The sequence below is a fragment of the Eleginops maclovinus genome, chromosome 19 (genome assembly GCF_036324505.1).
Source record: "Eleginops maclovinus isolate JMC-PN-2008 ecotype Puerto Natales chromosome 19, JC_Emac_rtc_rv5, whole genome shotgun sequence".
Classification (NCBI taxonomy): Eukaryota; Metazoa; Chordata; class Actinopteri; order Perciformes; family Eleginopidae; genus Eleginops; species Eleginops maclovinus.
The window spans coordinates 14,094,612-14,109,519 of NC_086367.1; the positions used below are offsets into that span (position 1 = coordinate 14,094,612).

Here is a 14,908-nt window from a genome sequence, read left to right on the forward strand (position 1 = left end):
AATCCAGCATCTGGCAGGAAATAGACACAAAGGCAGAGAGAGGGAGAGAACAACCTGTTCTTTGGCAGACCTTAACAAAAGGCTGACACATGTCTGATGAACACACAGACCTGCAAAACAACAGACAGAACCGCGTGGATGTGAACGAAGGCTTGACGCAAGTTTAACAGAGACTAGAAAAGAGGATGCAAACATTTTCTGCAATAGGTCATAATTAAGAGAAGGACACAATACATAGACCACCGTATCTTTTTAAAGATACACTATATGCTTTTTCCCTAACATTTGTATTATTATAATTGTTTTTCTTTGTGATCTTGGTGATCACAGAGCCTGACGTGAAGCTGCACATTATCACTAATTAAAACCCTTAAAATACACCACTATGTTTTCTTTAGTGACGTTTTTAACTATGACTTTTTCAATATAGTACACTATGATTTTCTTTTGACTATATTAAGAGTTACTTTTTCAACATGCTATGATTTAACTTTTTTCGACCTACTTTTCTGGCGAATATAAAAAAAACCAAGTCATATTTATGTTGAAAAATATGAAAAGAGTCATACTATAGGATGTCGAAAAATATTTTAAAATAAGTCTTATTAGAGGGCATGGTATAATATAGGTTTTTAAAATAATTTGTACAAATTGGTATAAAATTAAATCTTTCTGACTTTTTATATAACTATACCATCACTATAGTGGCTTTTTTTAAAATGATCTAGACTATACTATGAGTTCTTTATGACTTATTTCATTATATTCTTTACTTTAATTTTGGCTCATGACTGCTTTTGTGACATACTATACAGTATTTTTAAAATGTTTTTTATGGCATACTAGATAAGGACATTAAATTACCCCTTGCATTTTCCATCCTATAGGTCTTCATGTTAATTGAAAGGGAAACTACCCACATTCAACACCAGAGGGAGCTGTTGCACAACTACTTGGACGAATACACTTCAAGGTAAGTTTAACATGAAGAATTGTAAGCCTCAATACATTGATACAAATGAAAAGATCTGACTCACAAAAAACAACAACCTTTAATACCTGGTGTCACAGTGTTAGTGAAGTTGTAGATATATTGAGATGCTGAGTCTTAAGTTGCACAGAACTTATCCAAATATTCCACTTTACAATGTTGATATCTTTGTCTCACCCAGGTCAATTCATTTTCAATTACTGACTAAACTAGAGACATGGTTTAATATCTCTATATACACAAGTCTGGCATACAGACAGCATTTCCTCTGACAAAATCCCACTCACTGATGTGACTGAAATGTAAATGACCATAAGGCCTGCCAAACCTGCTCTTAAACAGACACTGCATACACAATAAACTATGATGTAAAACAGGTGTATAAAAAGAAAAATCAACAAAAAGGTAACAGACAAATGAAGCCAACCTGCTTAATATAGTAAGGCCAACCAACGCTGTGTGTCATATGGCATATTGTTCAAACTAAAAAGAAAACTAGACAGTTGAATGATATAGTGACAAAGCTACCATGCCAAAGATCTTTAGAGGCTACAATATTGTAATATTTAGCAGGTCGAAGTCAGAGAAAAATCATGCAGCTTCATCTCTTGACACAAACGGTTATAAAATATAAATTGCTGCTTGTAACCAAACTTGATCTTAGAATAGTTGCAAAGTAGACCTTAAGCACTTGTAAAGCTAACTTTACCCTGCTTCAAGGGCCAAATCCTAGGAACAGGTCCTTAACTTTGTCTGAATGTCCTTTTTCAACACCTGTGCTGATGTTTCATCTGCTTAAGTTGTTATATAGGCCTTTATATTGAGCCCTGGGAAGCTTCTATCGTAGAAAACAATATGCAATGTGACACTGCAGTGATTGTTTGCTGTTTGTTTTGCATAATAGAGTATCTATATGTCGAGTGGTGCCAGCAAACATAAGTAAAAGAGAATGTTGTGTAAAAAAATGGAAGTGGTCATGATTTTGATCGACTTTAATTTGTGCCTGCTGAAGACTTTGATGGTGGTTAAAGTTGTGTTTGAATTAATATTTTTGCGCTTTTGCTAACAGAGCCCTGATAACAATAAAAATGATAAAAAAAACTTTAAAAGTATGGTTGCAATCTGTCATATATATTTACTTCTTTTGAGTAGATATTGTGTTCAGCTGCTAAACTCCCCTGTTGAACACAGCAGGCACCATACCACGCACATCACAGATCATATCAAGGAAACAATGAAACCCATATACAATGCAGCGTTTACATAAAGAAGCATTAAAACATTTTTTTCCCACCCTGTAAAAACTGTTAATACATTACAAATACATGGTCAAAATGCACATACAGTGGACAGCTCCGTTTCCTTATCTGAGCCAGGAAATCTGCTTGGCACGATTGTCATTAAAACAACAAAAGCTTGAGGAATTTAACTATATTTTGGGAAAAGCACCAAACTTCAAAAGTAGAAAATTGGACTGGCTTGAATATCAAATGATCATGCTCAGACAGTAGGTGAGGTCAGTGAAAGCAACACAGGCTACAGGAAAAGTATTCAAATTGTAAGGCTACTACCAATAAAGAGGATCATCCTACAGAACAACCTCGCCAAATGTAAAAATGACTGGAGCGAGTTGGAGACTGGCTACTGTTTATACCCACTGTTCATCTTTTTTTGGTAACTGTAGACACATTTTCAATGAAATGCTACATAAAAAAGCAGTTGTAAATGGCTTGTCAAACATTAGAATGGCTGGGATGAGAAGCATGGTAACAAAGAAATGAGACAGAACACAGGCAATCATAGTGGGATAATTGGTTTATAATTAAATGGGTTTAACTTTGTTCCCTTACTAACTTAACATTGACTAATAGTTTAACTGAAGCTGAGTTTCCCCTCGCTGATATGAGGATTAACAAATGAAAAATGGCAAAACCCTGTTCTGGTTTTTAAGCTAACAAACTTCAAATATAGCGAAAAACAGTAACATACTGTAGACATGGAAGATGAAAACATAATGGATATTTTTCTGAATAACTCCCTGATTAAATAAAAGCCATGATATGCAAATATATGGTGACATTCTGCGGCTCTACCTTTAATCCTAATCATGACAAAGTTGAATATGATAAATCCATAGCCTTTTAAGAATGTTAATGTACAAACTTGCATAGATAAAGTGATACAGTATAGAGCAGCTTAATAATTACATGCCCAAAAACAGAACATTCTTTTATAGGCTTTTCTGATGCCCCTTGCAGGGAATAGCTGCTTGTCGTTGGAGGTGTAACTACCAACAAAAGAAAACATCAACACTTGGACCACTAACATATGCAAGTTTGCAATTTGGGCAGATATTTGTTAAGTCTTAAAGAGTGGGAGTTAAACTACGAGTTATTTTGCAGCTCTCCTGCTCAAAAAGACTTAGGAAATACAGGCCTTAGGTCACACAAAACATCAGTTTAGGACAGCTGTTTTTTTTTCTTTCGTTTTTTTACAGTATGGCTATTAACAGTGTGGCATATGGATGACATCATAGAATCATCTGAATATAAAGGGCTTCACTGACTGTCTGTAATGCTTTTAAACATGCTCTCCCTGGGATTATTTGGACTTTAATTATTTTTAATGCACAGGGGAAATGCCTGATTTTGGCTATTCTCAATTTAAGGCTCTTCATTTCTATTTGGCTAAACCATCACCTGGGGACTGAGAATTACAGGATTGACATCTCTATTATCGTGGTTTTAAAATTGTTCCACAATGCGAGGAAACAACGCCCTCTAATAGACTTAATGCTGTCCTTAAAGGGAAGTACCACTCAATTTGGGAAATGTCTGGATCTAAGAACATAACAAATCTGTGTGACATTTTTTGGAGAATGAATTTGGACAGATAGTATGAAGAATATACGCTGGACGTTTTAAAAAAAACTTGTCACTGTCACCAAATTAAATATATTTCTAGATTTGAGTGGCAATCCCCTTTAATAAGTGTACGTAACAGTTTGGAAAACACTCAAAGTACAACACAGACACTACTCTGAGCACAGTTCTATTAAAAGCAACCGGTTATAAAACATTGACATCATCAAGAGGACGTGCTGTACATCGAGTTGAGAGTGATAACAGCCTCCTGTCTCTACTTCAGTCGCGAACATGAAGTAGAATTCATGTTCCGTGTGCAAATCGAGTGAACACCAAACATGCGTGGTGCAACTCTAATGCTACTGACTGACTCTGTAGAGCTACATTGAGTGTGGTGGTGGGGAAAAAGCTTTTGTTGCGTACGACAAACCGACAAAACAGAGCGATAAAGTAAAAGTTATTTCCAAAGTGGCTCCTGCATTATATTGTCCATACAAGAGAAAAGCATTTATCTTCTTCTTATCTTACCAACTTTTCCTTTGTTTGCTGTGACGCGTCAAAATTCCACATCGCAGTAACCCACAACTAAGGACTGCTTGAAGCAGCCCGGGCTTTGTCTTCATCCCCAGACCACCAATGTCTTGACACGGACACAGTGGTCCTTGACAAGTCTGACCTCCTCTGACCTTCAACCTCTATTCAGCAAAGGTGTAGGTTCGCTTTCCTACCATGCCTCTCTCATGCAGAGCGATGGATCCCGAAGCAGCCGGGGGCTGGTGCAGGCTCAGCCAGAAAAAAATGAAGCACTCAACGCTGGTGGGAGGAGAGGAACGAAAAGGGATGAAAAGGAAATAAAACATGGCCCATCCATGAAGCATCCGGCTCCAATGGCGTGTTTAGGTTGGCAATGGGTCATCATCGCCTTTGCTGCACTTGCACTTGCAGCAGAGGACGATGGGAGTGGCCAGAAGGAGGAAGGGGGAGGCAACGAGCAGAAGAAGGCCGAAGCCGGCAAAAATCCCAACAACCTACAGGGAAAGATCAGAAAAAAATGAATATATATATATGAATCATGAGTCATCGGCATCAAACTGGGCAATTTTGAGGCTGTGGTGGAGAGGAGGACTCTCGACAAACTGTTGTCCATCATGGATAACCCCACCCACCCTCTCCACCTGCAGCTGGACAGACAGCTGAGCTCCTTCTCCAACAGACTGCTCCAGCTCCGCTGTCACAAGGACAGGTACAGGAGAACATTCCTGCCTACTGCAATAACTCTGGACAATAATTCCCCTCTGGCTGGCAGACAACTCCCTGCTCCGTAGCCTCTCTTGTGACTTAACAGTTCACATTTAACATTGTACATTTACACTATACTGATTTAGTATTCCATTTCATTGCCTTATTTGTACATTTGTATATTTGTCATTTTTATTTCATTTGTTTTGCTTCTTTTCATATTTGGCTGCTGCAACGGGAAAAAAATCCCAGTTTGGGATGAATAAAGTATTTCTGATTCTGATATGAATACAACAGTTTGTGTGTTTTTATTTCACTTCCACAAGCTTTTGCCTCAAATCCTTTCAGTGAATGCAATACTACAATTAGCCCTGCAGATGGCACTAGATGCTCAAAACCACAAGTCTTTACAGCAGGGGTGTCCAAAGTTTTTTCACGGAGGGCCACATACACCAAAATATACGGAGAGCTGGGCCACTTATGGGAAGTGAATATTGCCTCATAAGTTATAAGTTAGCAAAACAAATCAAATGTAGGTGAATAATGCGCTATATTGAAAATGCTTTAAGGAAAAAACAGCCTACATCCCATCTCTCTTTAGGGTTTCATTTATCTTTGTTGGCAGATCATTCCTTAAAACAGAAGCCTCAGATTGCTGATAATAACAGTAAATATGAAGGTTCAATTTCAATCTTATTATAGAAATAAGACTAAGGCTTGTTGACTGGAATTATTTGAAAATTGGGCTCATTAACACATGAATACTGTGTCATATATTTTAACATATATATTTGAGAAGTAAAATATAAGATAAGCAAAAGTTTAATTTGTGGGCCATATTCCATTATACTTTTAGAATTTGCTGAGGGCCGATTCAAAATGGCCTGCGGGCCGCATTTGGCCTGCGGGCCGCATTTGGCCCCCGGGCCGTGGTTTGGACACCCCTGCTTTACAGCATACTTAGTAGGAAAATGCATCAGCAAGCTATTTTTTCAGTAACTCAAAGAAAATACAACAGGGGATCTTGGCATTTAAAAAAAATGTATAACTATCCATTATTTACTTTTTTTTGTAATTTTGTAAAAGCTCAAAATATAGCAGAGAGTTTAGAGTGTTGCTATCTAGAGACCCTCTGTTCCAGCATCAACACTAATACATTTGTACTGATGGATTACAAAAACATTATTAGGTTTAAACTCTTTACTGTAATGAGCATGAATGTTGGTAAATTCACCACATGGGGGCGGCAGACACCAGCAAGTTCAGAGCCATAAATGGAATACATAACATGCAGTCACATGCAATAGTGACTTCATGCTTTTCCTCACGTTCTGAGGGAAAACATCACTTTTTGGGGGGGTATTTGCTCGGATACAGGTTTCTTTAAGAACACAAACCTAACTATCCTTCTCACAGCTTGTATACAGGCTGTGCTGTATTGGAAAGCACAGTGTACTGTGCACAATGTGCTCTGAATGATGACCCTGATGCTGTTTCATGTTAGTACATGTCTGTCCTTGTAACCGACGGTAGACATGGACCCCATGTTGTGAGGTACACTCAGGGAGAAAATATGGTTTTTTTGTAAGAATGCTTTGCCCTGGTACATTTTGTATTTAAAAGTGGAGCTTTTAGATGTGGAGGAGAAATGGAGGTGAAATGAGGCGAGCAAGAAAGAGACAAAGACACAGAGCAGTGAAGCTATAGCCGTCTTCTACCAGCTGAACTGTAATCATATGACTCAGCCTGCCCCACTGGGCAACAGATGCCAGTTTATATGCTAATGTTGAGAAAATAACAAGTATGTTGGACAAAGGGACGTGCCAACCCATAATAGGTTATTCTGCTGAGGAAGGATATTGAGGAAAAGTGAACAACAGGGTCGTACTGTGTGGAAGACTTAAAACACATGCCATATCTAATCCCGATCATGTGTAATCCACAATTTTTCATGTTGGAAATGACATGTCATATCCAATCCTTTGTGTAATCCATCATTTCATTTGGTAACCTATCGGCAAAGAAGGATCTTTGTTACGTAAACGTTTTCTCTTTTTTTTTTGTTGAAAGGTGCACATAATAGGCTTAGGCGAAAACAGCAGGACTCAGACCACCAGGCACTTGGCGCCGCATGTGGATCAAGTTGTCCTCTTTTGTATTGTGCTGTCAAGATAATGTTAGTTCGTCACATAAGGCTAGTGTTTGAGCGAGAAAGAGGCAGAACCCGGGAGCATGTGTGTGGCCACATGCTGCAGTGTGGTGAATGTGAGAGAAAGGAGGGGGAAGAGAAAGGAGTAGGGAGGAAGATGGGTTTCTCACCTGTGTTCTGTGCCAGATAACAGACGCCCTAGAGTGGCCTAGTTTGTTTCGACAGGGCCCTTTGTCATAGTGGATGAGGAGAAAATCGTCCTGTCACACAAACAGTACAGGTAAAGACTGACCATTAGCAGTCTCAAAGACACAGGTAGCTGTATTGAGAAAATCTTTTTTTAAATAACCAAGATGACCCAAGATTACATAACGCACCACGACACAAGTCAACCTTATCCAAGCTCAATTTCTCGATAATAAACTAAAACATCTCATCCATTTCTTATCAAGACGATGGATGAGCTACAATTTCCTGTTAATAAAAGCTATTGCTGTCACTGGCAGGTACACAATGTCAATATTCATGCTTATCACATTGTGAAAACAGTATTGCAATATTAACCTGTGGGGATTTTTTGTTAGAAATAACATGCATCTTGCACGCTGTTGCAGTAAACATCTAGGTTCAAAGAAGAGCCTACTCACATCCAGGGACTCCAGACAGTACCAGCAGAAGGCATGTTTGCAGTTCTTGCACATCATCTGTGCACAGCCTTCATCCCTCTCGATGTAAACTTTACATTTAGGACAGCGCTTGATTGGTGCGTCATCCTCTTCATTCTTATAAAAAGCGCTGGGAGGAAGAAAGACACAAGCCTGATGTGATTTTTATTCCAAACACCATTAAAACAAAAAACAAAAAAATCACTCAGCATTCGTTTTACAAAAAAGGGCTGGGGATGAGATTGCTTTAACGCAGCAATCAATATTTACAATCTCTGGCCTAACAGGACTGTGGGATAGCTTCAGTTCAGGGGCCGACAACTCTTCTCAGTCACTAAATGGCATTGAACTCCCTCCAACACTCTTAACCTTCCATCCCTTGGTGTTGGTTTGTCTGTATCTATTTGTCACGTGTCAGTAAGGTGCTGACCCTTGATAATATGGAGGTGAGCAGGTAGAGGTCATTCGAGGCCCTGTCCTGGGACAACGCATAAGCCCATTTATCTCTAGTGAAGAATCTGAACCCAGCTTTTAAAGACTTTACAGTGAACAAGTGTAGCTCAAACGCAGAGGCTCTTTTCAATTTAAGAGTAGACCGGTTAATCCTCAGTCTCTCTCCACGGTGGCCTTTGAGCTTGGTCCTGAACCTGCGCTGACAGAGGAAAGCTCTGCAGAGCTAATGAGGTTTCCAGAGTAAGAGGATATCACAAAGAAACGGCTCGGCTGCATATGTATCCGAGCAGCCCTCTACTTACCTCACAGGTAAGTCATGTTTCCTTAAAAGCAGTCATAAGCCAACCTCAGACGGCTTTACTGCAGTTTAGTTCATATATCTGCCTATTAATTTGAGCTTGAGCCCTGGTTGAGCAGCGTCTGCAAAACAGCCAGGCAGCTGTCAATACATATTAAAAGGAAGCACTGAATGAATCCTCCTGCATATTGACGGGAGGTTCAGAACTCCAGTCAGGCGAGCTGAACTTGACTTATGGATTGCTGATCCAGTTCTATAGGTTGCAGCTACAGAAGCCGTATAGCAGCTCATACTGTCTCAACATACCAAAACGGGAGGAATTTTTATAATGTAGAAAGATTATCATACACAAAATGGCAGAAAAAAAGGTTATAAAATCTCCAGCAATGTTCTTTTCAAAGCCCAGGCTGACACATTCAATGTCTTTGTTTGATTTGTGCAATAGAGTCCAATACCCAAGGACACTTAGTTTGTTATCCATAAAATCAAGACACCAGCAAACTCAAATAAAATGTGAATGTTCTTATTAACTATGTAATTAATTCATGCTGAATGGCTCCTTAAGAGAAGTGCGTATGTATGTGTTAACAGGAGTATAAGGAATGTATGTTAACAACAGTAAAGTAGATGGTAGATGGATAAAGGCTGTACCTGTTTTCTCCTGGTAGAAAGGAGGTAATGGGCAGGTTGTTCTCCTGGCAGGCCTGTCCGGGGTGCCAGTTGGCCTTGCAGGCAGAGCAGAACTCGAGGGCACAGACAGCGCACTGGACCAGCTGGGGCAGCACAGGAGAATCTGCTTCCTTCAGCTGGCACACGGCCTGGCAGGTCGAGGAAGGGCACCACGTCCGGCATGGGTCCAACAGCACCTCTAATGCAACAAAACAAGTGCCAGCGTCATGGAAAGCAGCTCTTTTAGATGGTTAGTTAACCAAAACAGTTTTTCATTGGGAAGTTGTTTTCTTTTGGGTAGAAGGTAGTTATCCTCTCTGTGTGGAATCTTTCAAATTGTTTATCTTTTTTAATAATGTTTGGCCACCATGGTGCCTTGGCAGCTGATGTTTCAGAGAGGGATCTCCAAATATCATCAAGTAAAACCCAGAACAGAAAACCCACAAGCAAGGAGATATTTTAAGTGAGGGAAAATGAATTTACTCGTGGAGATTAAGCTAACCTTGCAAATCAATAAAAGTCTTTCGTCTAATGCATATTTTGTTTAATGTACACTTTTCAAGGTTTAATTTGGTACATACTTATGATGGAAAATAGCTTTTATATGATAGGTAACTTTTGTCTTCCTCATTTCTTCGAATTCTCCAAGCACTTTTTATTACGTGTGAAAGAAACCAGATTTCATGTTTTGCCAGTTCTTTTCCAATTTGGTGGCGTGATGCACTTGCCCTTGTATCCTTTCCTTCCTTTCCCTTTGCGTCTCTGCCAAGAACTCAGAGCCTACATTCCTCATGCACTTTTGGCTCAGGCTGAGAAATATGGAACGGTTACAGCAACTGTTCTGCCTGACTGGACTGGGACATTGATGAGACGGCTGAATGCTCTTATCCAGGCAGCATCAACAGCTATTGCTGAGGCTTTCTGAGGATTTGTATTTCATTTACAGGACCCCCCTCTGTGTTGTTATGTATTTAGATTTGTTTACATTTGTTTGTGCAAGTGAGATCTGCATGTTCTGTATACAAATTGAGCCTGTGTGTAGGTGGAAAACCTGCAGGGCGAGTACCATCAAAGAGAGAAAGCACGGCTTGGTTTCTGCTTTCTCTGGTAGCGAGGGAACTCTAATATTACCGATTAGCACGTCTGCACTGACAGCACGGAGCGACACAGACACATCATCTATCCAGCAACGACATCCAAGCCTCTTACCAGTCAGTTCACATTTATTCTACAAACAGTGTAAACCGCAGACATTGAATACAAAGCGGCACACTGAAGCAGAGATAAAAGGATTTAACTAAAATATCTTGCCATGCTAAGAGACCTGCATCACAGTCAGTCAGACAGTTTACGAGCATAGAGCCGAACCAATCCAATTACAATCCTTTAAACAAAGTCTAGGAGGCTTTCCCTTTTATGTATATTTGATGGGAGCTGGTGTTAACCTTTGATGAGGATGACAGGGTTGAGTAAAAATACTACAGCTCAAATCAAAGCAACATGAGACCTTAGTACCTGTTGCGCGGATATTTCTTCACTTCGGGATTGTTTGTGGTTCAAGAAATAATATTGAATCCCTATTTCTTGTATCAAAGTAAAATTCAAAGATTTAATTCTAATTCCTGAGCACACAAGATTTACTTTCTAATAGCTTTCCGCAGAGGCCCCACAGCGTAATTCAAGAGCAAAAATGTCCCCACGGTGTGAGTGATTTCTGAAAGAGCGGTATCTTGGCTACACTTTCGAGGCGGGATTGTCGTCATTCTTGTGTGTCATAATAATATACAGCCTCCTTGGAGGACAGGAGGCTCGACGTGTGTGTGCGTACGACAGCCATTGCCCACACACCGAGCAGTGAGGCACGTTGGAGATAACACTGACACACTGCGGCTGCTCTTGCGTTGACTCACCCCTTTCAAACTGAAGCTTCTTGTATCTCTGCATCATCTCTGTGGCCACCATGCACTCAATCTACGGGGAGAGAAGGGATGAGTATTGGGAGGGAAATAAGCAGGTCATTGTGCATATTTATAGATAGAAGCTGCAGGAAGCAAATTTATATTCCGTATGCAAATATCATGTCAATTTCATAATCCTACAAAGATCAGAATTTGCTACTAATAAGGCTTTTTTTATTTCATTTTCGGAAAGAAAAAGATAATCCAGTTCTCAGAATGTATTCAAAGTGCATATACAGCCTAACCCAAGGTCAAAGGCACTCATTTATTGGGCAATGAAATGAGCATTGAGGCTTTGTAAAATAGCAGTCAATTACATGGTGAGGACACTGCTGTCAGAGCAGACGGGGATGAGGCATGCTTTGCCTGAGTGGCAGGAGTAGCATGGGTTCCATTAGGGCCAGTGACACTGATTGATTAGAGACATAAGGCTGGTGTGTTGAACCATGCGGTGCCTGAGGGCCTTCATGACCAAGTGAGAGGCTCAGGGAGTCCATGAAGCAAACTGCAGAGGGGATGAGGAACGCCTAGCCCTCAGATTGACCTCAGCTGCTCATTATAAAATAAACACACTGGCAGGTGGAGCACAGTGGTTATCTGGAGATTTGAGGTAAACAGTATGTGTAAACTAAATGTTAGTTTTACCATTCTTTACTTTTTCGTGTGGAACAAAAAAGCAGCAGCATTAGGGCTGAACGATTTTGGAAAATAATCTAATTGCGATTTTTTTCCTCAATATTGCAATTGCGATTTAATATGCGATTATTTTTTCAAGGTCCTCTTCTCATGTATTTTTCAACAAACACAAGCAATAAATCAATCGTGATTACAATCGTGAACCTGGTGAGGTAGCAACAGTAGCGAGGCACGTTCTGCACAATACCTGACGTTGTGCAGCATTTTTTTAAAGCCAAAATAATTCCACACAACTGACGTGCCGCCCCTCTTTGGTACCAAACTTCCAGCCGTGCACTCTTCTGACGAGCCTGAGGCCATTGTGCAACAGGTTCAAGCGCAGCGTTGACTTATTTCCCTGCCTGCTCGGCTTCGCTCGGCTCACTCGCAAGTCACGTGACCAGTCAAATCGCAGCCTTTGCGGTTGGAAAATCTTGTTTTGTCATATCGCGATATTATCGCAAATGCAATTAATCGTTCAGCCCTAAGCAGCATTACAGAAAGATTCTGAAATGATAATAATAACTTTAAGAGAATAAGTCACTATTGTTTGGCCATTATCTGACATGGTCACGAGGTTGAGGTGCTGCAGGGGATTGTTCCGATATTGGCAAACAGTCACCACTAAAAGAGCAATTTAATGATCAAAGTAAAATCTGACATTTCCTTTTATCAATCAATACCTCATTTTCCAGCAAATGTCCTCTTTTGGGACAGGCAGAGTCTGGACAGCTAATTGCAGTTTCAAGGCCTTCTTTGATCAGGAGTTCGACATACTGCTTCAGGCACTGAGGAAAAACAGACAGGCACGCAAATAAGACATTGACCCAGTTCAATATCCAGTCAGTTGGATGGCATAAACGAAAGTCAAATCAAACACTCACATAAAAGTTGGTAAACAAACTCTAGCCTTAGTGTCTCACTCTGTCATTATGTCTGTCTGTTGCATTGCAAAAAAGCAAAGTTCAGGATATTATCCTCAATAAAAAGTGAATTTGTCTTTCTATGTCAAGAAATACAGAAACAAAACAAAAAGGATTCTGTTGCTGCAAACATGTACAACTCTATAAGGTTATACAATGTTGTGTTTATACGTAGATCTTTATAATGTATACATGTTGCTTCACACAAAACGTAAAATGAGCATTTGATGCATACCAGTGAGATATATTTGGTTGCAAATTTACAATTATTGAAAAACTGATACTTTAGAAAGCTGAAAAATGGTGGGGTTTTATGAAATTTGCATTGGAGGACATGCACTAGCTTTTTTTTTTAGCTTTTATGCTATGTTGCTAATGTTGCTACACTATGCATTTTGTTTATTTATTGAAAACCAGTAAAAAAAAAACATGGTGATAAATAAAAGTAGCTCAAGAACCAGAACCAGAATCCCTTTATTCAAGTGAGATAAAGGCTGTGTCTGTGTTCATAAAGTATTTAACCTCTGTGAAATAAACTGTTCCACTTGAGCTTTGGTGATTTCTGACACCGCCCAAACTGTTTTCTGGGAAGTGGCTTCTATTTTTAGTGGTCGTTCTTGGACATTGTTTCCTGGATTGGATGTGACAGCCAATGAGTGTTATATTTCTTTGTCCCAGCCTTTTAACACGATACCACCGTGGCGCAGTAGGGAAGGAGATTTAGTTCTAGATCCTGAGGTCATTTCTGATTTTAAAATCAGGAAAATCCTGTGTGGCTCTGATTAATTAACACTACTTCTGAAAATGCTTGTACAGCATAGTATAATTGTGGACAGCTTCTGTACTCTGCAGTTAATTAATAACCAACACTACCTTTATTCATTGTACCATCTTTCAATATCGCATAATGAAAAGATTTGACATTTACTAGAATTGATTTGTATATCCTATACTTCTAGTAATCACTCTACAGGATATATGTTAATGTTTGCAGAGCCACCTCCTCACCAGTGTACAGAAGACACATTGGCACTGTGTAATGGTCGTCATCTGCTCCAGAGGGAACTCTCCAAGGCACAGCTTACACGAGACCAGGGGGTCAACGGCCAGCTCCCAGGTGGGACGGTACCGTGCAGTGGTCATCTTCACCGCCACTGAGCTGCAAACACAGGAAAAAGGAGGGGAAAAAGGTAAGAGAGCTATGGTCATTGAAGCAAAATGCATCCTTGATGAAGTAAACAAAGAGGAATGGATAGTAATAATCATGCTGATGACACAACAAAGTGCTAATATATGTGGCTCAGTTTTGTTTGCGTCTGTTGAGTCGTGTCCAATGAGCGCACTCACACACACACACACACACACACACACACACACACATATGCAGAATGGCACCAGCTCTCTGCCTAAACGGCCCTTGTCAGGCATTTATTTTGTATTCCATGCATCTGGTAAAGAAACCAAATCAATCCTGAGACTCCTGGAGCTATCAGTTCTCTCAGCACCTTGTTACATCTCCACCTTGGATTGAAACAACACTTTTTTTCTCCACCACACGTCATGTGATTCAGAAAGGGTTATTTTAGGCCGTCTCGTCTCACTCTCTCCTTCGCTCTGCAGCTGAGAGCGAAGAGCACCCACTCGGCTGTTTACAGGAAGTGGTACCGAGCATACAACGTCAACACACCGTCAAGGTCCCCCTGTGCTGCTTAGCAACCAGCTGAAGGACGATTTTAAGAGGTGGAAGGGGCAATGGCTAGGAGCGAGAGAAGCAAGGCAGAGGAGAAGAGACAGGGTGAGATTGCGGTTTCCTTTCACTAGTCAAGATAGATGAAACCCTCTTTATTAGTCACATACATGCACACAGCAGAGCACACACAGTGAAATTGAAATTGTGAAATTGGTCCTCTGCATTTAACCCATCCTAGTACTAGGAGCAGTGGGCAGCTATTGTGCAGCGATGGGAAGGGGGGGATTGGAGGTGTCCGGTGCCTTGCTCAATGGCACCACAGCAGGGCCTAGGA

At 40.3% G+C, this 14,908-nt stretch overlaps 1 protein-coding gene across 3 annotated transcripts in view; it reads right to left on the reverse strand.

Annotated features, from left to right (window-relative positions):
- Positions 1–1,033: 1,033 nt before the first annotated feature.
- The window catches only part of rnf144aa (ring finger protein 144aa), a 31,993-nt gene continuing 18,118 nt past the window's right edge, over positions 1,034–14,908 (reverse strand). For all 3 annotated transcript variants that reach the window (XM_063908532.1, XM_063908533.1, XM_063908531.1), the window contains 7 exons: positions 13,893–14,043; positions 12,645–12,749; positions 11,239–11,299; positions 9,311–9,527; positions 7,891–8,038; positions 7,414–7,503; positions 1,034–4,883 (listed from right to left, as the gene is read on the reverse strand). In XM_063908532.1, the coding sequence (XP_063764602.1) occupies positions 4,752–4,883; positions 7,414–7,503; positions 7,891–8,038; positions 9,311–9,527; positions 11,239–11,299; positions 12,645–12,749; positions 13,893–14,027 (888 nt within the window). In that variant the 5' untranslated portion in view covers positions 14,028–14,043 and the 3' untranslated portion in view covers positions 1,034–4,751. The remainder of the gene's footprint in view (positions 4,884–7,413; positions 7,504–7,890; positions 8,039–9,310; positions 9,528–11,238; positions 11,300–12,644; positions 12,750–13,892; positions 14,044–14,908) is intronic.